Source organism: Pelmatolapia mariae, linkage group LG5 (genome assembly GCF_036321145.2).
Source record: "Pelmatolapia mariae isolate MD_Pm_ZW linkage group LG5, Pm_UMD_F_2, whole genome shotgun sequence".
NCBI lineage: Eukaryota > Metazoa > Chordata > Actinopteri > Cichliformes > Cichlidae > Pelmatolapia > Pelmatolapia mariae.
This window is the reverse complement of record NC_086231.1, coordinates 5,554,341-5,579,756: the sequence shown is the minus strand read 5'-3', so window position 1 is coordinate 5,579,756 and position 25,416 is coordinate 5,554,341. Positions and strand designations below refer to the sequence as shown.

Genomic DNA, 25,416 nt, shown 5'->3' with positions numbered 1-25,416 from the left:
CATTTTTAGTCTATTTTGTTGCAGTTTTTGTCACAAAGTGGAAGAGTGTGAATTTGCCGTCGACCTTGAAATCAGTCGACCTTGAGTTGGATTCTCTTGCCAAATAAAGTATATTCCTCTCTGCTGCTGACGAACACGATTCAAACATTATCCGGCATTATTATCCGGCATTATATGGAGACAAAAATCCTGCCAGGCATTTAAGAGGTTTAGATGAAATCCTGCCAATGGAGTATTATGTCCTGTACTGTGGTGTGACACACTCACGCTGCCATTATCTATATGTCTATAACCCTTAGTGCCCATTCACCTTCATAATGATGATGGAAAGTCCCAAATGACCTCAGTTCAGCTGGTTTCTGGAGATGCTGGTGGCTTAAAGCTGATGTCAGTGCTGCTGCATACACACACACACACCAATGGATGAGGCCTTTGTTGGAAGCATTTATTCCTTGCTTAAGCATTTTAACACAATCCCAATAAATGAGCAAACTTACGAACACCCACTTTAACTGACCTGGATCATAGAGATGCGAGTGGTCAGTGAAAGAAAATACGTCTCTGTTTCTTTTTGAAGCTCGTCCTGCGCGAACAGTAGTAAACAGCTTAAAGCTAGAAAAAACCCAAACTTAATTTGTTAGGACATATTGCTTTTTGAGGCCCTGCCTTTGCCTTTCATGTTATACCTTTTCTTCTTAGACTTGAAACAGGAAAGTCAATTATGGGTTGAGACTAAAAGGTTAAATGGAAAGTCTACTTCGGAAGGATTTCCTGTCTATTACTTTATGAGGAAAGAGTGTGTTCCTAAAATCCAGGCTGCCTATGTTTTGTAGTGGCCTCGCCTGCAGTTCTGTGACATTGCAATCACAGCAAAACAGGGCTTTTGTTGTAGCAGCTGCCAATTTATGAAGACAACAACCTAGCCTGAATAAATTCAGACTGTTTATTACAAAACTGTTTGAAAAACTGTGTATAATTGCTCTGTTTTGGGAATTTGAAAAAGCAGGTCAGACACCGAACGTGAAGCAGCTGCTGCTGCTAGTAAAGTGTTTGTGCTTCACGTTCAGTGTCTGTCCTGCTTTTTCCCTTAATTGTTATCAAATGTATGCTGTGTCTTTTTCACAGAATGCGTGAGCATAGTGTAACATTCGTATCTGCAGCCAGGGAGCCGATTGAGGTCAATCTGTGATTTGCAGCCTTGGCCCCGGGCGCCAGCTGTGATATCACCAGAGGCTTTACAGTCACCAGAACACCCTGTGTTTTACATATCTTCACATGGTTTGTCTTTGCCTCCTGTGAGGCCATCGTATCAGGTACAACTGTTTGCCTTGTCTGATATTTAAGTCCTGCTGAAGCACCTAGTGGGCCAGACGGTCTCCCCTTGAGGCTGCGAATGATTTATTCTCTACTATCAGAAACTGTTTAATAAACACCAATCATCTTACAAAAACAAGTCGACATATCAGCGTGTGGGCATCTTTAAGTTTTAGAGGCTGAGTGAAATCATCCAGTGGAAATGCCTTTATATGCTCTGTGTCACTGCTCCCAGAATATAGCATGATAAAGAGCATGCTGTCAGCAGTTTTTCAGAAGATGTCGGCTTCAGAGATAAACTGTGCTTTTTATGGATTTTGATGTGCAAATTTCAAATGTAAAAAAATCTGATTGGCTACCATTTTTATTTCATGTCTTTTTACATGTTACACCATTTTCATCTGGTTATGGTCACTTTATATAATAATATTTCACCTTTATTCATTATGGAACAATTTAAAAATCAGAAAAAGGTCTAGAGAAGAGAGAAGACTTTATTTGAAACATTATATTAGAATACACCCCGGGGTTTTTCCACAGTTCACAGAAAAACTTAGTGACCAGTGTGTTAGCATGCTAGGATGTTGTGACACGGAGGAACGTCGGTTTCGTCAGTTACTCAGAATATTATGACATCCACAAATGTTCATTTCACCACTTGCATATCAGCCTTTGTATGTTTCCTAACCAAACTAATTTAGTTATTTAGTAATGTACGGTGCCAATAGAGGAAATGCAAAGGTTATAGATGTCTCACTGGTGCAACTTTGATGAGTCGCAGTACTATCAAACGCATATTGTGAAAGAAAAGTAAAAAGTTGAAGTGATTTACTACTAGAAGGAATTACAGAGCAGAAATCAAAAGTTTAAATCTGACAATTGCGTTTTACACGTCATGTAGAGCCCGATCTGAAAATTACCACCCACTTATACTACTGCCATTTGCTTTTTCAAGGGTCAAAACGTATTTTAGTCATTTCTGGTTCCTGCCAAGAACTTTTTGATTTACTAACATATCATGAAAACCAGAGCCAAATGACAGTTTTAAGCATCATTTTCATTTTCAGGGACCCAAAATGAGCAAAATCCAATGACATTTATTTTGGCTGTAGACCAGTGCAACATCTTCATGAACAATGAGAGTGCTGCATGGTTTAAGCACTGACTTTTACCATCTAACGAGAGAAAAATTCACTCCTTCACTCCTCACATCTCCTGCTTGTGCATGTTATTAAATAGCATAGTGTGTGTTTTGTGCCGTCTCCCTATATTCGCCTTCTTTTTCCTCTTACCTCCAAACTGGTTGCAGTAGACGGCTATCCCTCTCAGTCATCCTCTTAGGGAGTTCTTCATTCCCTCTGTTGTCAAGTGCTGCTCATTGGTTCTTTACATTATAGTATAAAGTGTCTCGCATTGACTTTATACTGTACATGACAGCAGGGTCACAAACTCAAGCAAGCGAAGCTTCTATTGCAAGTTGTTCCACTTTGACATCAAAATAGCAGCAAGTCTGTACATTCTGTAGCCCAGAAACCAGTGCACAACCAGCACACTGCCATACTTGAGAAACGTACAGAGGAGCTGGCAGACATTTTTCACTCCTGAGTACTTTAATAAAAGTTCCCCCAAAAGCTCCACCATATGGCTGCCTGAGAGGCAAATTAAAAAGTTCACATTTTGCTGCTTGTAAAGTTAATCACTGCTGATGCACAGTAACGTAAAAGGACAGCCTGGTTAAGCATGTGAACATTTTGATCAACTCAAAACTTCTGTCAGGGATTTTTCCTGGGATTTTGACAGCTGCACAGTTGGATTTTAGTCAGAAACTTTGTGAGCCATATGCGTGTTTATTCTGTGGCACAATCTGGACAACTGATTTAATTAAAATTAGTTCTGTTAAACAAGAGGAAGAACTAAAACTTTACAACAGATGGTATATACATATATGTGTTAAACTACATGTGAAGTAACACAAAGTTTAACATATCTCTCATCAACAGTTGGGTAGGTTTCTATCTTCCTGTCTTTTCTGTCACTTGGTGTGTGTATGTGTCTGTGCGTGCGTGTAACATCATTACCTCTGCTCTGATTCCCCTAACTTGATCAACAGTAGCTCCTGGGTTTCATATTTCCTGCACTAATGCCATTGAGCATCAAAGATAGCTAAGGAAAACAGTGGACGCTCTGTGTTTGTCACACATCCCTTCTGAAGTTAATTCGCTTTGCCTGCTGCCCTGACAAATCGCAGCGAAAGGGAGAGAGCATGGGGTCAGTTGGAGCTGAGACTAAATATCCACTCTCAGACCCACTCCACAGAAACACTGCTGTCTGAACACCAATCAAAGAAAGTCAATTATTAGACACTGGAAACCTGTTTGGAACTGTTGAAAGAAGAAATTAAAAGTTAAAGTAGATTAGATTTTTTCCCCCAGGTCCTAAAAAGAAAATAAATTGTCTACTGTAAGACATAAAAAGCAGAGACAGCTCTTAGCCAAGGACTTGCTCAGTGACCACAAACTGAAAAAGGAAGACTGTTGCCAAAAGTTGTGGAGAAGACCGACTATATGTCCAGTGATGAGGATGAGACACGGAATCACTTGCCCTCATTGATGACCTTCTTCCGCCTGTCGTGGGCTACGTGTTGAACTAGGCCTTAGTCATGTCTCTCAGCCTTGCCATTAGTGTTCGCTGCCATGTTGTTTTGGGGTGGTTTTGTTAGCATTTTTCCAGGTGGTGTCCATCTTAGAGCAGTTTACCTTTTACTGGGTGTCGGTATTCTGAGCCATAAAGGATATCCGGTTTGACAAAGCTGTTATAAAGCCTGACCTGTGTTCAGCAGCTGTATGGGCTGGAGTGTTGCAAATCCTCTGCATGCCTTGCCAGGCCTTGCACTGCTGTCATTTTGTGCTGAATTGTTCTCGCTGTCAAGGCTGTGAAGGTAGGCAAGGCCTTGACATAACACAGAGGACCACTTTTAACTGATGGGTGCACAACACCTTGGTTTTGGAGGTGTTGATGTTTAGAGCTGTTTGCCTGTTTCCTGGCAAAGGTTTCATTTTCCTCCTGCAGACTGCAGACAAACTGTTCTCTTTAACAGAAAAGTGTATTTCAAATGCATATTTCAAATTTAATGAATTCTTAAAGTTAAATTTACGCCTGTGAGAAGCTGACGAGATGATGCTGCTTAGCATGCACAAATATGCATTAACCTGAGTGACACATGCATTTATCTACGCTAACAGAGCATGCGAGCCAGCTTTTTCCTGTTCCGATCCGATACAGATACCTTAGCTCTAAATATTTGCAGATACGGAGCACTGATCCATTACCAGTTTTAAACAAGAAGCACTCTTGAGAGCACAAGTCTCCACCAAAAGAAATATATACTTATTCAGGAACATTGAACATGTATTCAAATTGCTGAATGAAATGCAAACAGGCAAATGCTACCAAAAAACCAACTTCCTTGGTGGAGGTGTTTAAGATGCTGTATTCCTCACTCTGAAGACGGGGTTGAGCTGTTCCTTCGTGTATAAGGAACTCAGGCTCGATTTAAATATTATTTACTTTCTAGATACAAAATGCAATATAGCAAATAAATGCATCCAGGAATATGTATGATACTGCAATACTGTACTCTCAGGCTAAAAAAGCCCATTTTGATCTGGACGGGCTCATTCACAGTACCTCAGAGGAAACTTTAACATTGTAAAATCCAATATGTTGTAAAATAAAACGACTTCATACATTTTTTTATTTTTTTTAAAAGAGGTTTTAGACCGAGTTTATTAATCGACATTTCCCTCATCTGCTTCATTTGAAAACTCGTGATGTTAGAGTTAAATCCCGAATCTCACACTCATTTCCCATGATTTGTGCATTAAATGGCCACTTTATTAGGTACATCTGTTCAAGTGCTTTCTAATGCAGATATCGAATCACGGTCCAGCACAGGCCAACACCTCAGTACGTTTAGAAATAGTAGAGACGAGCTGTTGAAGTTCAAGCCGAGCATCAGAACGGGGAAGAGAGGCGATTTAAGTGACTTTGGACGTGGCACGGTTCCACTTTCACGGATGATCAGAAATCTTTTTCCCCCTTTTGTAACCGAGCAGCAGTGTTGCAAGGGCGTGTGCATGTGTGAGTTTATTATCTCATCAGTTCGTTCGCTAAAATCAGCCCCTATAAACCAGAAACGGGCGGCCGTCTCTCTGGCTGCAGTTCAGCTGAGCAAACTTTCATTTCGCCTATAAAATAGGACAGTAAAAACTTTAATGCTCTTTGCTAAATATATAAAGTATAATATGAGCAAAACAGTGAAGTCTGCAGGTCGTTTACGCTTTCTACATATAAAAATAAAACTCATCGCAGATGAAGTTGTGTAGGCGCGCTGCTGTGTGTGACATTGTTTATAACCCTTGTCTGTAACCTTCCACATCATCCAAGCGGTGTCCTTATTACCCAGCATGGTGCATTTCCTGTGTTAGCAGTGATAGGCCTCGGGATGAGCTTCACGGTGTGTTTCATGTCCTTACTTGAATGCATGGGCCTCCTTGAGGAGGAGCAGGAACAGATGCTTCTGACAGAACAAACAGTATCACACAGTATTTATGCACCGAGTTGATACTATCACAGTACTGTGGGAGTAAGTAGTAGTCTGTCAGAGCATGCTCACAGGCAAAACATTAATAATTCTTTTAATGAAGTGTGTAGTTTTTTTCATGTATGTATGCACGGCATATCTGTGTAGCACTAATATATACTTAACAGTATACAGACCATCTTAAAAACCAACAAGTGAAACTGAGACAGGAATTCTGCGTTCACTGTCTGTTTCCTAAACGACCTCCGGTGCAAGAACTGCCAACAGCTTCGATTTTAAATTCCTGCAGAATAATCTGAGACCCTGCAGCTAATCCTCCTGCATCGACCTTTGAGTGATGACCCATTCTTTGCTAAGCATTTACTATCACGGCCCGTTGTCTCCATCTCCTCGGTTTTAAGAGAGAAGCTGTGAGAACCTGCTCACATCTTTGTGCTGGAAACTCTTATGCATCTAAGAATCAACGGTGCGTCAAGGTTTACTTTCATTTTTGTGCTGTGATGACATTTTTGCACCGCTCACTTGGCTGCCACTTGAGAATGTTAACGGAAAACTTCTGTTGAGCCAAGCGGAGACAGACGCGCTGTGCTGGTAAGCTGGCGACTGAAAGTGATGCTGTAGGAAGTGATTGTGCTCCTTGCTTCCTGTCCGTGTTTTTAGCACTTTGGTGCTGCAGAGGAAATGTAGAACGAGGTTGGTGGAGGCTGAATACATAAAGCAGCGATTTGCATTGTGGAGCCTTTCATCAGGGGATGCAGCCAGACTGCACAGGTTTCACTGGTGAACAGCTGCGGGCACAGGGAAATGCTTATCAGTGGTTATGTGATAGTAAGTAACAGAAAAGAAGCCAGCATGTGTCATGCACGCAGCATGCAGATGTTGACATTTCAAGCTATTTACTTAGTGTTGTTTGTTTTTGGTGTGCGTGTGTTTGTGTGATAAATGATCAACGATCGCGTGATAATCCTGCCAGACTTGATGAGAAGTTTTTCTGGCCGTGGCGTTAAAATGTCCGTACATTGTTGTGAGTGCTGTTCAAAGGAAGTAGCCTGACAAAACTCAATCACTGCACTTTCCACTTACTGTTCCTGCATGTTTATTCTTTATTTACTCAGCTTAACTTTTTGCAGCTGCTGATCTTTATACAATGACAAAAGTAAATTGTCTCCTTTTTCGGTTTCACCACACAGTTAGCTGTTTTTTCTGCATGTCCACAAAAATTACAAGAAACTGAAAAATGGGCTTTTGCTGGTTCACTCATGGTGCTGCTGTCAATTGTCAGAGAGAAAAGGAGAGATGCATTTTATTCATGTTTACATGAATGCAGCGCTGACATGAAAAGTCCCCGCGTCAACTCGCTGCTCCGGTGCTTTTTTTCTCTCTCTCATTGTGCTGGCGCTTGCTTGTAGTGTTCAGGAAGCGGTTTGCCTTGATGGAGGATGGTAGAAAAACCCGTTAACAGCTCACAAAGCAAGTGGATCACCAAGACTATGACCCATGCAGTTCAGTTAAACATTGAAACCGTGACCTCTCATTCTTGCTCTTGATTCTCTCTTAAGTGAAAATATGCAAGTTAGTGAAAGAAATGAAGCGGTCATGAAAAAAAATATTGATTTCATATTTGTTCATTTGTTCACAACAGACAAAAGAAAGTAGACTCAAACGGTGGTTCGGTGCCTTGTTAAATGGTAGCTTGTTCTGGGGTCTGTTTAACTAGGACACCAGAATGCAGCTCTTTGCACTTTGCTGTGGTGTGTCAGACCAGCACTTCTTTTAAATGTCACTGTGTCCCAATAGACTCTGCAATGTAGAGCTTTTACAACTTTAAAGTCCAGAGTCGGCTTGAATAACAAGCATCAAACAACTTTCACGTTTTATTTACTGGTGTATTAAAGTTCCAGATGATAAAAAGTTTATAGCTGGCATTTTGTGGCTCAGCTTTTCCCTCCGTCTCTTCTTCCAGGTCGTTCACTGCCGCTGAAAGGATGATAACGATCGTGGGAGGAGGCCACGGCCGGAGGTGCAGCCCTCGCTAGAATCCTACTTCTCTTCCAGTTTACCCCTTTACCATCGCCCAGTGTTGCTGTCCACCCCACCCCAACCCGGCACCATGGCCAACCACCTGGAGCTGATCCAAGAGCTGCAGCAGCTGGACAAGGTGCCCAGTCTGGAGAGACTGCGGGCGGCCCAGAAGCGACGCACCCAGCAGCTGAAGAGATGGGCTGTGTATGAGAAGGAGATGCAAAACAAGAAGCGAAAGGCTGACAAGAAGGGACGCATTGCCAACAGCCTCCAGCAATCAGAGCTCAAGAAACACGTGTCGTTTGCCGCCAGCGTGGCGCTCCTGGAGGCTTCGGCCAGGAATGATCCAGATGAAGGTAAGACCAGTACAGAATATTAATGATACATGCAGATCAGAAAATAAAAGGGTGGCTTATTTATTTCTGCTTGCCTAATTACAACTAGTTTGGATTCATTACATCAAGTATACTAAATATTTTGATTTAGCGATGAAATAAAGGTATTATTTACGGATGTGGCGCAGAGTGAGTACAGCTGGGGTTATTTCTTTCTTGCTTGCAAGATGACAGGAGGATGAACAGGCTGCACCGAGGCCGGGCGTTGCCCTTTTAATCTATTTATTTAACTTTAGTATTCCTTGCGCTCTGTGCTGTTTCAAAAATAAATAGTTCAAATAAAGTTTTGCTCATCTGAGCTCAGACTTACCCTCGACACCACGTTTGAATAATGACACTAATTTCGGCCTCACCACACTACTTCCCCTGGATATCAAAATGCCAAGGTCAGGAAAACGATTAGCTTGGCCTGCCCACTTAAACTGCCAGTGGAAGTCACTCCATTCCAATTGAATTTGTTCTGCTAGGAGACTGTTTTATCATTGAGAAATAATGGAGTTGTCACACTGAGATGAAACTCTGCCAGTCTTTTAATTAAAATTTCTACGGATGGGGCCCCCCTATTTGGAGATAATAATTGTTTTCCTCCAGTACCGGCAGCCCCGTGTTGCTGTGGCTGTGCTAACAGTGTGTCGGCGATGCAGGGATGATAACGGGCTGCTATCGCTTAGATTTTGCGTCTAATTTAACGTCACTGTAACTTGAAATTGGATTGAAGTCTGTTTTATTTATTTATTTAATCGTCACAAATGCAGCCCACAGCGGTGCTACTGTATATTCTTTGCTCATGCAAGCTGTCTTCACAGATAGGACATCCCTCTCAAGGCTGATGTATGTTCACAATAATTTTTACAAGGCTGAAGCTACTCTGCAGTGTCTGTACACACACATGCACATGGACTGTTCACTGGCACGTATAAGCTCCAGCTGGAGTGTGAGACACTAGAAGTCTTGTGATGTCTACAGGGGTCTGCTGGATTTTATCACGGCGTGTAGCCGAAATTAAGCTTTGGTGTAAGCAAAAGGAAGTTACTTAATTGGGTAAAACTGAAAAAGAAAATCTTTGATGTTGTTGTTGTTTCTGGTTTCATTGTTGTGTGTGATGTGAGAAATGGTTTGAGCATCATTTCGGGGCTTTTATTGCAAACTGCTGCGCTGTGTGTATTTCCCAGAAGGTCTGCTGAGGCACTTAGACTGCACCAGGATGTTGGGGCTGATCGTGTGATTCTTTAGATTGGTTTTGAGAAACCACACGAGGAAGCAAGGAACACACAATGTCTACTCATCAATACTGAAGGTTCCCTTTCGGAGATGGTTTAACAACAACAGACATTTGTCCACAGTCACACACTTACTCATGTCAGATCGAATGAGTATTTATACACCACTGATAGATTTCTTTGTTTTGACCTTTTCAGGTGTGTAGAAGCTTTTCTCAGTGTCCTCCATGTTAAGGATGCACACATACAAAATCCTTTATGACTGATTCTTGATCAATTTTTCAAGTGTAGAAAAAGGAGGTTTTTAATTTCAATACAGCTAGACGGGGGATACATTATTGCTTTGACTGTACACTGTGTCCCTTCTCCTTTTGATGCAGTTATCGATAAACTGGCTAATTAATTGAGCATTAATGCTTTGACTTGCCGGAGCTGCTATAATGTGACTCCTTGTGGTTGCAAATGGATTAGGATGAAGTTAGCAAAAGTGAAAAGACTTCATGTTCTTCGGTGACACAGTTGTGTCGTGACAGCGCTATACAACGAGCTGCGATTACCACCTCTAAGCACAAATTTATTATCTGAGTCTGAAGACTGTTTAGAAATAATAAAAGAGGGCTTGCATGTGTCTCAGGTGTACAAAAGCTCCACCATCGTGAGTCTGATGTCACTGTTTTGCACAACTATCAGAATAACATGCCAGCAGAGAGAAAAGGAATTTTCCAAATTTAGTGTGCATGATTTTGATGGTTCTCAGCTTTTGATTCCCTTTCCTTCTCCTTATGTCCTGCAGTACTTCCCTATAGAGATGTCTGCTATCACTGCTGTCTAATGAGAGTGACCATGAAAGAGGCAGGGAGGGAAAAAAAAAAAGGGAGACAGGATGTAGTGTTGCCCACACAGCTCCAGTGGCAGCTGGCTAGCTTAGGAGCTTGATAATCTCCTCTCTCATTCCCTCTGGTCCCCAAATGCTCGATCAGGCGTCATGAGTCCACACACTGTGCTGCTCCAGCACACAGCACCCTTTTTAAAGAAATGTTACATGACAGTATCATTTCAAAAAGGCTTACATATATATATAAAAAAGGAAATCGAAAGTAGATGAAATGATGGGAAAAGGTTGAGGCATTTTTAGAAATCGGGGCTGTTTATTGGACAGAAGTTAAACCCCCGGTCGGCCTTAACAATGACTACAAAGGCGGCGTTAGCAGGAGCGAGTTGACGATGAGGCTGGGAAGAAAAGTAGCCATCATCACCTCTTTTTCATGAAGAGGGCGGAAGGGAGAGAAGTAAATACAGAGAGACTAACTTTGACCCAGGAGTCGCTCTAACAGCCTCAAGGCCACAATAAGATGAGAGGCTGGGCTGACTCATGTTTAATCCCTGATTGGTTGGAGTAGGCGAGCTGCTTCCTGTGATTCTTTGCCTGCTCTTTTTTTCTCTCTCTGTGGTTTGGGTCAGAGCTTCAAAGTGCGTTGGCTGGAGGCGGCCTGTGATTGTGTGAGGACATGATGACCAATATTATGTGTGATAACTCCTATGCATGCTTTATAAATGATGTTTTTTTGTGTATTTTCAAGATTTATTATATTGACTGTTATTAAAATCTATGTAGATGCAGGTGTGCAGGTGTTATGCTTGCATTTAAGTGTGTGTGTGTGTGTGTGTGTGTGTGTGTATGTGTGCATCCGTGCGTATTCTTGTCATTATAACTTCCTGTCTGCTGAGAGAGGAAGCAGACTCACCAGACTGTGAGAGACACGGGACGGGTATGGTGAAACTGCAGAGGGTATGTTGTACATTTATGTTTAAGAATGTTTGTGTGTGTGCGCGCGTGTGTGTGTATGCAAAAAGTTTTTGTGTGGTTGTGACAGAGAGAGAAGAAAGAAAATTTGAGCTTACGTGAATGCAAATTTTGAGTGTCTGTCTCAAGATGTGTGAAAGCAGCAGTGAGTAGGAAAGTGCTGGATGCAAAGGGATGCATCCCGAGTGTGAGTCCATTTCTTCGCCCTGTGGTTCGCACCATCCTGAACCCACTGCCCTCTCACAGTGATGAAGGCTGATGACTGTGAAATTACTGTGAAGCACTTTGGTGTCTTTTATGCGCGCCTCTTCGGCAATTGAGATGGATGGGATTTCTCTTCTCCAGAGAACTGCCGTCCTGCAGAGGAGCAGCCAGTGGGGTCAGAAGGAACTGTCAACAAAACTCAAAGACAGTCAGCGTGGTATGACCTGACATTTCCTCCTAAAACCGCTGGGTAATCTGATGCGATGGCCCAGGAGTCAACAGTATTAATGGAAAGAGGGGAAAAAAGTAAAAGTAGAACTGTAGAGGGGGGAAAAATGTCTGACTTAAAGCCTTTAAACGCCGTCAGAAAGCAAAAATTGACAAAACAATGGAGGCATTTGGAGAAAACCAACTATAATAAGCGAGAGTGTAAGTGGGTGAAAGTAGTGTGAATGAACAGGACATTCAGTAACTGCTTTTCAGTATCTTGTGCTGTCTTTCTGTTTTCAATGTCTGTTTGTAAAAGCTGCTTTTTTGGAAAGAAAAGCTTAGCACTTCAAACCCCTGCTTATCTTTTATCTGTGCTGCTGCTCAATCGCAGTACAAACTTTTAGATATTTTGGTGCAACATCTCCCTCACCAAGCTATCATACATGCCAAGAAGGAAGCTGTAAAACGGATCTGAAAAGGGGAGGAAAGTCTTGTGAATGTGTAAAATGCACAAACATCTGTGGGGAGAAATAATCAACTTGTTCTACTTCTAAATTTGTGCCTCTTCTTCGTTCTGTGAGAGGGCTTCGGCTTTTCTGATCATGTGAACGGCAGCAGTGACAGAAGCAGTGGTGTTCTCTTGAACCCAGGTTGTGTTTTGCAGCTTCTTTGCCTTTCCCACCCCTGAGCTCTATTTATTTTTATACCCACTCACGTGGCAACACCCAGCACGCTAATTACCACTTATTCCCTACTGAAAATCATAACTTGTAACTCAGCGTTTGAAAAGCCACACTTAAAATCCACATTCCATTTTTAGCAATGCGGCTTTTGCTCTTGGTTCACAACCTTTTTTTCTTCTTCTGCCATATCATCATAAAAACAAAGAGGAGGAATAAATGTGGATTTCGGGATAGAAAAATACTCCTGTAGCGAGTAACGCCTCTTGGAAGGAGAATTCACATGTGGCTTTTCCCTCGTTTCTTTTTTCTTCATATTTATTTGTTTGCAAATTAGGTCTCAGAGGAGCTTTTGTCTTCTTCTGCTGTCTTATTAGACTCATAAGGCCTTCCCCTCAGAGGCCTCGGCCAGGCTTAGCTGCTCCCAGGCATATGGCAGCAATAGAGTGCCATTAAAAAAAGAAGGCAGCACACACATAAATACTTCACATCAGATGTCACCGCTTGTCAAGAGAAGAGTGACCTTTAACAGTAATATCTGTTCAGTCTCTTTCTTTCACACTCCTCAGTTCACTGTTTCCAGCTTTCTCTCATTCTTTATTTTTTATCTATAGGAGGAACAAACTACATACTGGTTCATCTCTACATCTGGTTTCACACACCAACCAACTCTTTCTATCGAAACACATAAGAAATTGAAGAGCCCAGATGGTTAAAAGAAGCTTTGTGTTGGATTTTCACATCCAATGACCTTCTGCTTATAGAAAATAAATCTGTTCTAAATGATTTAAGGTGGTTGAATGACTTTTGGCAGCACAGTGCTTGGATTCAAAATATTAGATGAACACATCGCAATGTAAAGGCATTTCAGACAGCAAGAGCAAATGGCCAGCATGGCTCTTTAGTTTTTTATTATAGGCTTTGATTTTATTAGCAATTTTCCTCTTCTAATCACTGCATTGTCTTGGAGTGAACCGTGGCTAAACAGATTTTATGTAGTCGGATTTACCGCTGCAGAAGCCTCGAGTGTTTCTGCACAACTTATATGATACAGTTTGGGTTTTTGTAAACTCTTTTGCCATGAAAATGATTGAAAACCATAATTAGTCACATTTAATTAAGAATATCTGCCATATGACTCAGTGACACTAGAGTAGAAATAGATCTAAAAAATATCTAATGTTAATAGGAAAAATGGCTTGGTGCCTAGTGATTGCTTAGAGGTTAAGAGTGTAAGTTCCTCAACTACTGGTTGACCACTTTAGCAACCTGTCTCCAAACAGTTGCAGTCCAACTTCAACCGATGCAGTTGCGGTCAGACAGCTGGACGAAGGTTCATAAATGATTGTCATATATTTTTATAAACACACACAGATTGCAATAAATCTGTATTAGTCTATGCTGTGAAATTATTCAATAGACTTGACTGGTTGCCAGTCAATACTGGTTGTATTCTGGTTATATTCCTATATAAACACACACACAGGTTACCAAACAGCTATACTGGACCGCATTCGATAGAAGACCGATAACAGACTGACTCGTCTTATTGCATTTCTGTCACCATCTTGATGCGACAAAGTTGCTTGAAGATGGTAATGGACTGCAAATGGTCACAAACCTGGTCCCTGTCTATGACACAACTGTTTTAAAGAGAACCTGATTGCACATGGTCGCATTAATTTCAGTCTCCTGCCACTATTTACCATAAATAACTCTACTCTTGAAAGCAGCTTGGTGTCTTGTGGGTTAAATGGACTGACTGTTTTGTCTTTTGTTGCCTCACTGCATGGATGCTCATGATCACACACAGTGGATGACTCTACTTCGTGTCACTCTCTTTAGAAAGAAAAAAAAAAACAATAAAAAAAGTTATTATAGTGCGAGGGAAGAAAAATAACCTCCAAACTAGCCAGACTAACTCTGATCTCACTCTGTTCATCAGATGGTGTCATTAACGTGTATTTTCGTCAAGATGAAAGAGTAATGAGCTGAGCAGATGAAGGGGAACCGCTCACAGGTCGTGCCATGAAAAAATAAATGTGCAGTGATGATGTAGGTCACTCTGTGAGATTAATGTCACTGCTCTGTGTTAGATTGCCGTGATAATGTCGGGCCAAGACAAAAGAGAATTGGTAAACTTCTGATGATTTGCTCTCACAGACATAAAAGGATGAACTTTTTTACCAGCCACTAAAAGCTGCCCGAGGCTTATTACCTATCCCTCCTTTCAAATGCTTTATAAACCACTAGGTGTGATATAAGACCAGTGATATGACAAGCGATTTAGCCGTCCATTAGAGGTATGTAGACTTTAATGTGTCCTGGATTTGCTTGTTCTTTTTTTCCCCTGGATTTCTTTTTATTTAATAGTAAGGCTGTTATTTGATGTTAAACACAAACTCTACTAAAAAAAAAAGAGAGAAAATTTTTGGATCTTTTGTTTTTCTACTCAGGACTAACTACTAACCCAGAACATGAGGTTGTTTACTCACATGTTCATTTAAGCCGGGGATGACCTGTGACATCTGTGGAGTAAGCCGGTGAGCCGGTGTCGTGCATCATGTGCTGAAACACAGGTCACTAAAAGGGTGAGCGGTCTGTTAGGACATGAGTGTTGCATGTATCCCTCAACAGTTACTGCTCTGTCCTGACGTCTGTTTGATATACTTGAGTTGCTTCATTGTAACCAATAATTTGAAAATCTGTGAATAAGTGTCTCTGTTGTGCAATATTTGTGTCTAATATTTGCTGATTTAGTGGACAGAAAAATAATTACTGCTAACTTCTTCTGTTTATTTTCTGTTTTATGATTTTATATTAGGTGGACTCTTTGATCAATTTGGTAGATTGGAAGCCTTATTATGAAACAGTCACTTTGTATTTGCTTTAAAGTTACAGTCCTAAAGGATAATAATTCATCTTGATGCAATAGAACAGTGTTGGCTGCGCTGTGAGACTTTTAATTAGTCATCACACGGTTAAATCTGTCAAGCAAAACTTCTGCATTCACTTCATCTAATCTGCATCATAAAGGTCCATATGGCACTTTTATGCTTTGTTCATTTATTCATTGACTGAGACGAGTTTTTTTTTTTTTTTTTTTTTTTAAACTATCCCTGCATCTTTGAAAATATGCTACTTTACTCGAGGCTAAATCAAGGCTCTTTCACCATCGGCTCTTTGCATTCCCCCCCCCCCCCCCCCCCCTTTTTGCCTCTTCATCCTCATAATCGTTGATTTTATGTGACATTGGAGTGGTTGATTACTCAAGTGGGATCTGGCATTTCATTTCCACGAGCAGAGCTGCGACAATGAGGCGTAGCCTTGCGAGGGTGGCATCTATCAAATGCTCCTGTGATTAGGAGGACTAGTTTCATTCGCCTGACTTCAGTGGATTCTAAGAAGCTGAATTTCTTTTTTCTTTTTTTAACATCTGAACTGCAGGACTGTTGAAATTTTGGATGTATTTTCCTCCTCCTTTTCTTTCCTGGTTGGCCTTTTGTGGTTAGGGTGGTTTCTCAGGCTACCTGCAGGTTAACAAAACTCTGATCTTTCTCTTATCGTTGTCATTATCTTTTGCTGCCCTTGTCTTTCTCTTTCCCTTGGATTTGTCTTCTTCGACTCGTCAGACGGAGCTCCTCGGGCATTGTGTGCCAGAGAGAGCAGCAACAGTGGCACTGCTGTCTCCTCTCTGTTCATGTGCCTCAGCCTGGCCGAAGCTTTTGGGCAGGGGGGGCTGAATCATCTTGGTCATGTGACATAATTTGGAATTCACAATGCTTGATACAAAAGTAGGAGCAACATTATGGTGCTGGACACATCAATGAGGCTGTGCTGAGGATGAATGTCTGTGATATGGTGTCAGGAATTGGTCCAGTCAGAAGGGAAGGATGCACTGAAGCGGGGAATTATCAGAATTTTGGCTTGTTTGGTCTCGTGTTCGGACACAGTTTTGTCTGTGTAACTGCTGCACAACAACAAAGGGTTATTGATTGGAACTGACCACTGAGTACCTCTGCTACATTGTGCCTGTTACTTTCACTACAGCACGCTTCTCTTCTGTTCACTTGGATTTCTTTCTCATGTGTGCACCTTTTTCCAAACTTGCATGCAAAATGTAATTATTATACGTGGTATTACATATTACATCATTGTTCTTTCCTATTTTAGGCACATCTTAACTGAACCGTGGTTATTAAGCGGTAGGCTGCCAATGGGCTCGCTAAGATCTCCCTCCTCTTCCCTCTTTCACATCAGTCAATTCTCTCGGGAGAGCCCCAACTCTCAAGTTAACTCTTATTTCCATGGTAACTGAGGCAGACAGAGAGGGCCACGCAGCCTTGGCCCCAAGCTACTCAGCTGCAAAGGCACAAATTTTGCATCATCACTGCTGCAGCTCCATGGCATAGCATGCAAGAGGCTGTCGGATGTGGTTGTGGCAACTAGGTTAACTTGACCTCAAGTATATCTGGCGTGGGTGGACTAAACCGTAGACAACACATGTTTGAGATTTATTGAAAGGAAAAGCTCACAGGCCACTTTTTTAGGTACACCTTGCTAATACCTAGTTTTGGCTTCAGAACTGCCGTAATTCTTTGCGGCATAGATCCATCAATGTGCTGGAAAACATTCCTCATAGATTTTGGTCCACATTGACATGATGGCATCACACAGTTGCTGTAGATTTGTCAGCTGTACATCTATCTCCTGTGCCACTTTGGCCATTTGAGTGTAGTACTTGTCATGTTCAAGAAATTACTTTGATGCGATGAGAGCTTTTTTTTGACATAGTATGTTATGCTGCCGGATGCAGCCATCAAAAGATGTGCACACTGTGTTCATAGAGCGATGGACATGGTCAGCAACAATACTCAGCTCGGCTGTGGCATTTAAACGATACTAAGGAGCACAAGGTGTGCCAAGAAAATATCCCCCACCTCATCACACCACCAGCACCAGGCTGAACTGCTGATAGAAGACGGGCTGGATGGTTTCATGTTGTTTACACAAAATTCTGATGGTACCATCTGAATGTCGCAGCAGAAATTGAGACTCATCACACCAGGAGATGTTTTCTATTCTTCTGTTGTCCAATCGTTGTGAGCCTGTGCAAATTGTGCCCCCAGTTTCCTGTTGTTAAGCTGGTGTGGTCTTTTGCTGCTGTCGCCCACCTGCTTCAAGTTTTTGCTCTTCTACCTTGGCTGTAACAACCGGTGATTAGAATTACTGTTGCTTTCCTCTTAGCTCAAAGCGCTCTTCTCTGAACAATTCTCCTCTCGTCTGACATCAACAAAGCATTTCCACGACTGCCGCTCACTGGATATTTTCTCTTTTTTCAGACCTTTTCTCTGTAAACACACAGATGGGTGTGTGCAAAATCCCAGTAGATCAGCAGTTTCTGCAATATTCAGACCAGCCTGTTTGGCACCAGCAATCACGCCACATTCAAAGTCACTTAAATTACCTTTCTTTCACAATCGGATGCTCGGTTTGGTCTTCAGCAGGTCGTCTTGACCACCTCTGCAGCCTGCAGGCATTGACGTGGCTGATTAGATATTTGTGTTAATGATCAGATGAACTGCTGTTTCATCATAGCCACGGTGTTACAGGTTTGGAAAGTGCACATGTGCTGTTGAGTGATAGTGTTGTCAGATCAGAATATTTAATCTGATATTAAAGAGTTGGAATAGCACTGCTGGTATTGTATTTGCTGAAGCCATCTTAATGGAAATATACCAGGAGATAACAGGAAGCACAGCTGGAAGAAAAATAGGGAAAATAAACATTGTAGGATCCTAAATGGTGAAATTGGAACCGAGCTACAAATAAATCCAGCAGCAGGATTGCATCTTATCAGTGGCTGTGATTGAAGCCCACCTGCCTGCACGGTGGCTCGCTGAAGGCGTTTAAGCATCAATGTGGATCGAGGTTGAGCCACCGTTGCCAATCCCCCGAGTGCTTGTTCAGCATCCCGCTGCTCCCCCGCTTCTTCTGAGCCACCTCATAATATCTTAGGTTGTCTCTCCACATGCCCACCTTCACAGTGAGTGAACAGCCCCCCACCATAAATCCTTCAATAGGATTCTGGATTATCCAACAAGGATTAGACCGCAACAAACCAAAAAGGGGCAGCCACATTAACAACACTTAGACTGATAATGTTAAATCCCAGAAACATTTTGAATAGCTTCTTAATTGCACGTGCTGAAAGTCAGAGGATGTTATCCATGCAGAAGGTAAAGTCTGATGTGTTTTTGAATCTAGACAGTATTTCACGTTTTTAAAAATTAAGCTAAACACATTTTGAAAGGTTTCAAGGAACACAGCCCACCTTCATGCCGTCTATATGAGGTATTACCGAAGCCATAAATCCAAACAGGAGAAATGGAGCTGAACTGCGATGAGTAAATGGCAACCGCTGCAGCTGTTTACAGCCTGAGGATGTGCCAATCAATACAGAGAAGAAGCCTCAGTGGAACAATAATCGTCAAGTGCCAAGTGTAACATTGGAAGTAAAATCAACTCTTGAGAATTGACTAATTCTATTCTTGTAGTAAAAAGTTTGAACCATTCAGTTCATTTCCAGGCTAGTTGGATGTTTGTGGGCACCACCCTTATGACTAGAGGTGGAGGAATGAGAAATTAAAAGGCTGATGATGCAAACCAATAATTAAGTCTCATCATCCATAAGGCTGGGAAGCCGTTAAGTTATTGTAAACTCATCTGCATGACTGAAGTCTGTGTTAAAATGAAACCAGTAATGAGACCGTATCTCATTTTGGACAATCTTGTGTAGGCTAAGAAAATGTTTAGACGAGTGCACGAGGGAGTGAACGTCTTTGTAGGTCATCCATCCTCTCCTGCTCGAGAGAAAGTGGAGCTGGTAAGTGTCCGTTTAAGCAATGGCACATGTGAAGTGTTATGAATAAACTTTAAACAATGTCTAGGTAAAGCACAGCAGCTATGGATAAAAAACAGAGCGCGTGGGGAAGCAGTCACAATTACAATTAGTGTGTGTAGATTTCTTTTTTCTTGTGTGTGTCATAAAGTCATCAGACCGTGGCATGTTTATCATATGAATTTGTGACCTCCACGTGTAAAATTTTTCTCAATTATGTCAGTGTGTTTGTATAAGCAGGAATGGTTGAGTAGAACTGAGTAGCAGTTGCTACTCAGTTATAGGAACTAATGTGGTGGTTTAGGGCAGCTTGGCTTGAGGTTGGGGATCTATCTGGAGATGGGAAGAGGATCAGTTGAAATGTTTTGGAAGCTTTTTAAATGATTGTGCCTCTCTCCCGTCTGTCTCTGCACTGGATGTGATGTGACTCACGATGAAGCCTCGTTTGGTTGGTTTTCTCGGTACATCATATGAGCTCTCACGGAGAAAGTGATCATTATGATTATCGTAGTTTAATCCGTTCTACCTCTACTTTGGCCCACATACCTGTAGATCTGTTATAGAATAACACAGCTTCCCCTCCTCCAGCTTTTTAAAAAATAATTTCTGACAAGGATGGTGGAGAAAAAGACAGGAAGTGTGTGATAGAGAGCAAAACTTGTCGTATACATTGACGTATACCACTGGTTTTGGCGAAACCATTAACTTGTCATTTAGTGCTTTCATTTCCAAAATGTAACTTAAAGAGCATGCTAATTCTTCAAAATAAGAAGGTGAAGATTGCAACTGTTACACTGTCATCAGTGCTGTTATTGCCTGCTGATGTTAGCAATTTGCTAAAGTACAGCGTTAAAGGGCAACAGTGATGCCTGTAAACCTTCATTTATGTGGACAAACACACGAACGGGGCAAAAGCTTATTGGGTTGTGTGTAATAAAAGCATCTCTTTCCCTTTTATCTTTGACTGTCTTCAGACTTAAAAGCCAGCCAGACTCTTGGCATTATCATATTAAAATGAACTGAAAAGCCTCAGCTATTTGAAACAGTGCTTATCACCTGTTTGCCTAGATGTGGACTTGATTTCATTATGTTTTTAGATATTTTTATAGCTCCAGCTAACATTTGCTAACCACAGGATGGGAGTGGGATTAAATTCTGGGTTCATCATGTTAGTGGACCACCTGAAGGATGTGTCTGTTAATCACATTATCGCATGCCTGTATTTGTCCAGCTTTTGAGTGCATTCAGTGCAGTGTTTCCAAAACCAAAACTTGAGGTCACTGGAGAATGATCTGTTTATTCTGCTCCAGCTTTAATTTGCTCACCGAGACCCTGCGAGCACCTTCTGCATCCCAATCCACAGTTTGTTTGGTCTTTCTGTTGCTTTCCCCGCGGTGCTATCTAACTACATCTGTTAAGGCAGCGTAACATACAATTAAAGTCGCTTTATAGCTCATCATGTGGAGGATAATTATAACACACAGCGGAATGCTAATTATATTAATGATCTTCTTTCCTAACGTCCTACTAAAACCAATGTCATTTAGCTGCTACTTATGGACACACAGAGTGGCCTACTTTTCTGCACAGCTGACAGGAAGACAGAAACGGCTACCTGGCTGCCTGAATGCCTGTGTTTGGAAAGTAACTGTTCATTTGCTGCACCGACATTGTTTGGGGCTATTTGGTTGCATTAAGATAAAAATATCTAATTTGTAAGAAATGATTCACTCTGGTGAGCATGTGCAATGCATCAGCCCCTTTTTCCATTCTCATTTTTAATGCAGCAAAGAAATGATTGAAATGGGGTGGTTGCAAAAACCTAACAAAGCTTATCAGCCGATCTCTAAAATGCTCCAAAAGACACCACGTGATTGCAGCTTTTTAGCAGTTAGCTAATGTTTATCATGACTTGAAATGTTTTCATGTTTTCTGTTAATTCAACTGAAAATGTATCATCAAGATGCACGTTAGCTGAGAAGCCGTAGTCACATTAGCTGATGAATGCTCCACTACGTTCATCTGATATTTCCTGACTTTTTGTATCCATAATTTGCAGCTTGGCTTATAAAATGGGTTCTTTGAGCCTTTTTCACTGAAATGCTGCAGCGCAGCTGAGGTGAGGGAATCAAAACAGTAAACTGAAGATCTGAAAGAAACTACACAACTTACTAAGTAAAGCCCCTTTCAGGCATGATGCATGATACATACTATAACTAACTTTATTGATCTTTTTAAATAACGCCATTCAGACCCGGGCGACAGTGACATGCACAACCATGATATTGGTGTTTGTTTCATAATGTATTATTCAATCTCAGTTGTCTTAAAACATAGTGAAAGGTTTTCCAATGTTTTAAAATAATCGCTTAATGTTGTCAGATAAATGGAATGTAAAGCACGCCTGAATGTTTATTTATATTTCACCTTTTACATTTAAGTTAAAACACATTTGCAAACGAATAAAGGGCCGAAATGCAGAAGTATAGAAAAAATTGTATCAAACAAAATCCAGTCTAATCATGCGGCCGCTTTTTAGAGGCGCCCACATATCTTAGTCCAGTGAGAGAAAGTTCCAAAGTTTAGAAGCTACATCCTTCAAAAGGATAATCTCCTTTTGACTTGAGCCTGGAGTGAAGAACAAAAAAACAGGCCCGACATCAGATTTTGGCCCGTGATGAAGGGCTGCAGTATTTTTTTCTTCTTCTGATTCTTTTTTTTGTCATGGCTGCTGCCTAAAAAATGAAAAGCTCTCAATGTGATGATGAATTTTGAACTGCATCCTGAAACTGGTGGCAGGCCCACGTAAAGAAATGTACGTTTGTGTTACATATGAAAGTTTGGAGATTGTAAGTGATTTCAACAACGACGGGATGAAATAAACCGCTGAGATGAAAACTTAAAGCCTAGCTCGAAGATGTTTACAGAGAGTAGAGTGAAACTCAAGGCAGATGTAACATTTCACAATTCTCTGGGTTCATCACTAGAAGTGATGTTTCACATACAAGTAGTGAAATCATAAATTGTTTATAGTGAGTGTATTGATTCTAAGTTGTTTGTATACATATGTTAAGATAACTGAAGATGGTTGTTTTGGTGGTTGGTTATTCAGATGGATGGTTGTAATTTATTTATTTCATTTGATTTATTTTGTTATTTTTTGTTTAAAAGAAAATCAAGCTGGGCATAAGTGCCTACATATTTGGTTTGGCTATGTGTTTGATTAGGATTAGTCGTCTAAATCAGTGCAGGAAGAGGCAAAAAATGTAAAAGTTAAACATTTTGGGAGGGGGCAGGGGATATGCTTATTTTGCACGGGGAATGTGAAGTGGAAATGGGGAAGTTGCTCACATTACTGGATGCTATTTCCTTAAAAAATCTGAGAGGTTTCCCATCCATTATTTTTCATTATTTTTTTTTTTAAGTTTTTGCAAAAAAACTTAAATACATTTTATTCATTTTAAATTTTAGTGGAAAAATGTCCTTTTTTGTTAATAGAGCCTCAAGAACCCCCTCATGGTATTTAATCTGAATCATTTTATAATGTTTTACAGTGCATTAAAATACCAGCCTAGCATTTTATATATTAGAACCGGCTTCCCCTCATATCACAGTTTTAGAGGGTTTATAAAGGGCTGTGAGATGGTGGGTATATTGGATAAAGCACTCTAATCGGTATCAGTGTGGTTTAAGAGATATTGTGGCAGCTATTATTGCAGCACAACAAATATTTGTCTCTTCAATATAAAAAGGGACACACTGGAAAGAAAATCAATTGTCCATTAGGAATCATCTCAGACCTGAACCTCAAGCAGGCTCTCTCATATCACAGTCTTTACTCGATCCTCACTTTACTGGTGATTCCCTCTTATCAGTGATCAATGGGTGTGAGATATGACCAGATTGACTGGATTGGTGGCAGTTAGGATCATCAGATAAACCCTTAAAGTAAGAATATCCATTCTAATAACTGTTCTTCTTTTGTTCTTTGAATGACATACAATAGAATTTAAAATAAAAGATAAGAGCATCTGTGCATCCGTTAACTTATCAGTGATCTACAGAGTTTTGTGAACTGAAATAAGTAGGGTCTTAAAATGAACCCAGAATGATCTACATCTGTATATCTGCATAAAGGGAAGGCTGTTCAGTAGATTCAGCATGCAATGAAATGATCAATGAGAACTCTGTATATTCAGATGAAAGTGCACAAACCTGGTGTGTAGAGACATGTATTTAAAATTTAATCTCAAAACTCCACACAGTGTTTAGAAATGACTGCTTGTTTTTGCATGAATGTTTAAAGGTAGCCATTTATTGCTTTAACAAACACATAAAATTTCAATACAGCTGCAAATGTAAAACTGAAATATGCTGCTGTATTGGAAAACTGAACAGTTGGTGCTGTAAACTGTGCAGTTTTAAATAGGTCTGTGTTGAAAAAGAGGTTTTCTACTGGATAATTGACAAAGAAGAAGATTGAACTGGACATTTTTGCAGTATTTTATGAATTACTGGTCTATCAGTTGTGAAACATGACTTAAAAGTGGCAAACAAAGTTTCAGAGCTCAAGTTGTCATCGAAGATCTCTTCTTTTATCTGATCAACGGTTCAAAATGTTTCAGTTTACAAATTATATATGACTAAGGGAAACCCGAGCACCAGTCTTTTTCTGATATTTGTTAAATGTTAACAGTTGTTTTTCTGTCAGTCGACTTTCTGCATTACTTAGACTATTATTCAAACAGCACCAACTGTCCGCTGTGTTGCCAGCTCTGTGAAAGCACCCCTTGGTAGACCTGTTGCTAAATGCTTTTATCACCTTAGTGAAATGCTCACAATAACAGTGCAAACACATTTTAGCACGTTGATTCGCTAACCAGCCATAAAAAAAATTTGCACACTCACTAGTTTTGCTTTATTTGTTCATAACGTCTTGAACCAAATTTACCATACAGTCCATCCTGTGGCACACCTGCCAGGTCTGAACGTCATGGAAATCCATCTAAGACTTCTTAAGAAAACCACAAATGTGGATCTTATGATGATGTTAAAGTGAAAGGTCCTTGAGACGTATTCTTTAGTGATAACCCCAATTTCACAGATATCCGCCCAAGATTCTGATCTGTGAAATATGTTCTTTGTTTGAAAAGAATAATGGAAGAAACGCCTCAAAAAGTAACTGTTTATTGATAATAACGTTGATTTTAAACAATTAAATATCAGTATCATGTAATGTCACATACAGTATATGGACAAACGTATTGCACACTATACTCTACACCTACAGGAACTGCTCAGACATTGAAACCCATGCTACGAAGCTCCTGGTGCACAGATTTTGTGCTGATTTAGAGAACAAGCTTTAGCTTTCACAAATGTTTGTAAAGCCAAAGTGCATGGTCAGGTGCTTGACTTTATACACCTGTGACAATGGGAGTGAAAAAACACTTAAAGAGGTGTGGCCCAATATTTTTGTCTATAAAGTAGATTTTTAACTATAAACTAAGGGTGACTACCATGTATTTATAATAACCATGATACATAAAAAATAAATATAGATGTTATGTTGTTAATTCACATATCATTGCAAATAGTAGCAGTGGTAAGTGAACTGGTTACTTACCACTCCAGTGCTACACTACTGGATCACTTTATACTGTAGTAATAGTTTGGTAATAATAGTACAACAGTTTGTTTACACCACTGTGGTACTAAAAATCAATGGAATTTGACCACATTGCTGCTATTTTCATATCATGAAAGCCCTGCTCTAAAGGAAGGAGTCTGGTTCTATGTGTGTGGCCACATTACACTTAGTGGGTGTATTGCTGTGGAAGGAAGTCGAGCATTGAGTGAGAATTTGTTTGCATGAGCATATGATGGTTTGCGCTCACCCTTTGCAATGGTGTGCTCTTAATGTTGAAGTCCTGCGTGAGCCTTTATCATCAGAAGGTGTTGGCCGGCGTATTTGAACAGGCACTGCAGTAATATGTATGTGTATTATGCACAGTGGAGTACTTAGGGCTTTAGTTTAGGCGTAGCCGGCTCATTTATTCCATC

General features: G+C 40.7%; 1 protein-coding gene across 1 annotated transcript in view; it reads left to right on the top strand.

Annotated features, from left to right (window-relative positions):
* Positions 1-25,416, top strand: part of ppp1r16b (protein phosphatase 1, regulatory subunit 16B) — a 90,314-nt gene that overhangs the window by 21,246 nt on the left and 43,652 nt on the right. Inside the window, exon 2 of the mRNA XM_063473434.1 lies at positions 7,881-8,295. Within this exon, the coding sequence (XP_063329504.1) occupies positions 8,028-8,295 (268 nt within the window). The 5' untranslated portion in view covers positions 7,881-8,027. The remainder of the gene's footprint in view (positions 1-7,880; positions 8,296-25,416) is intronic.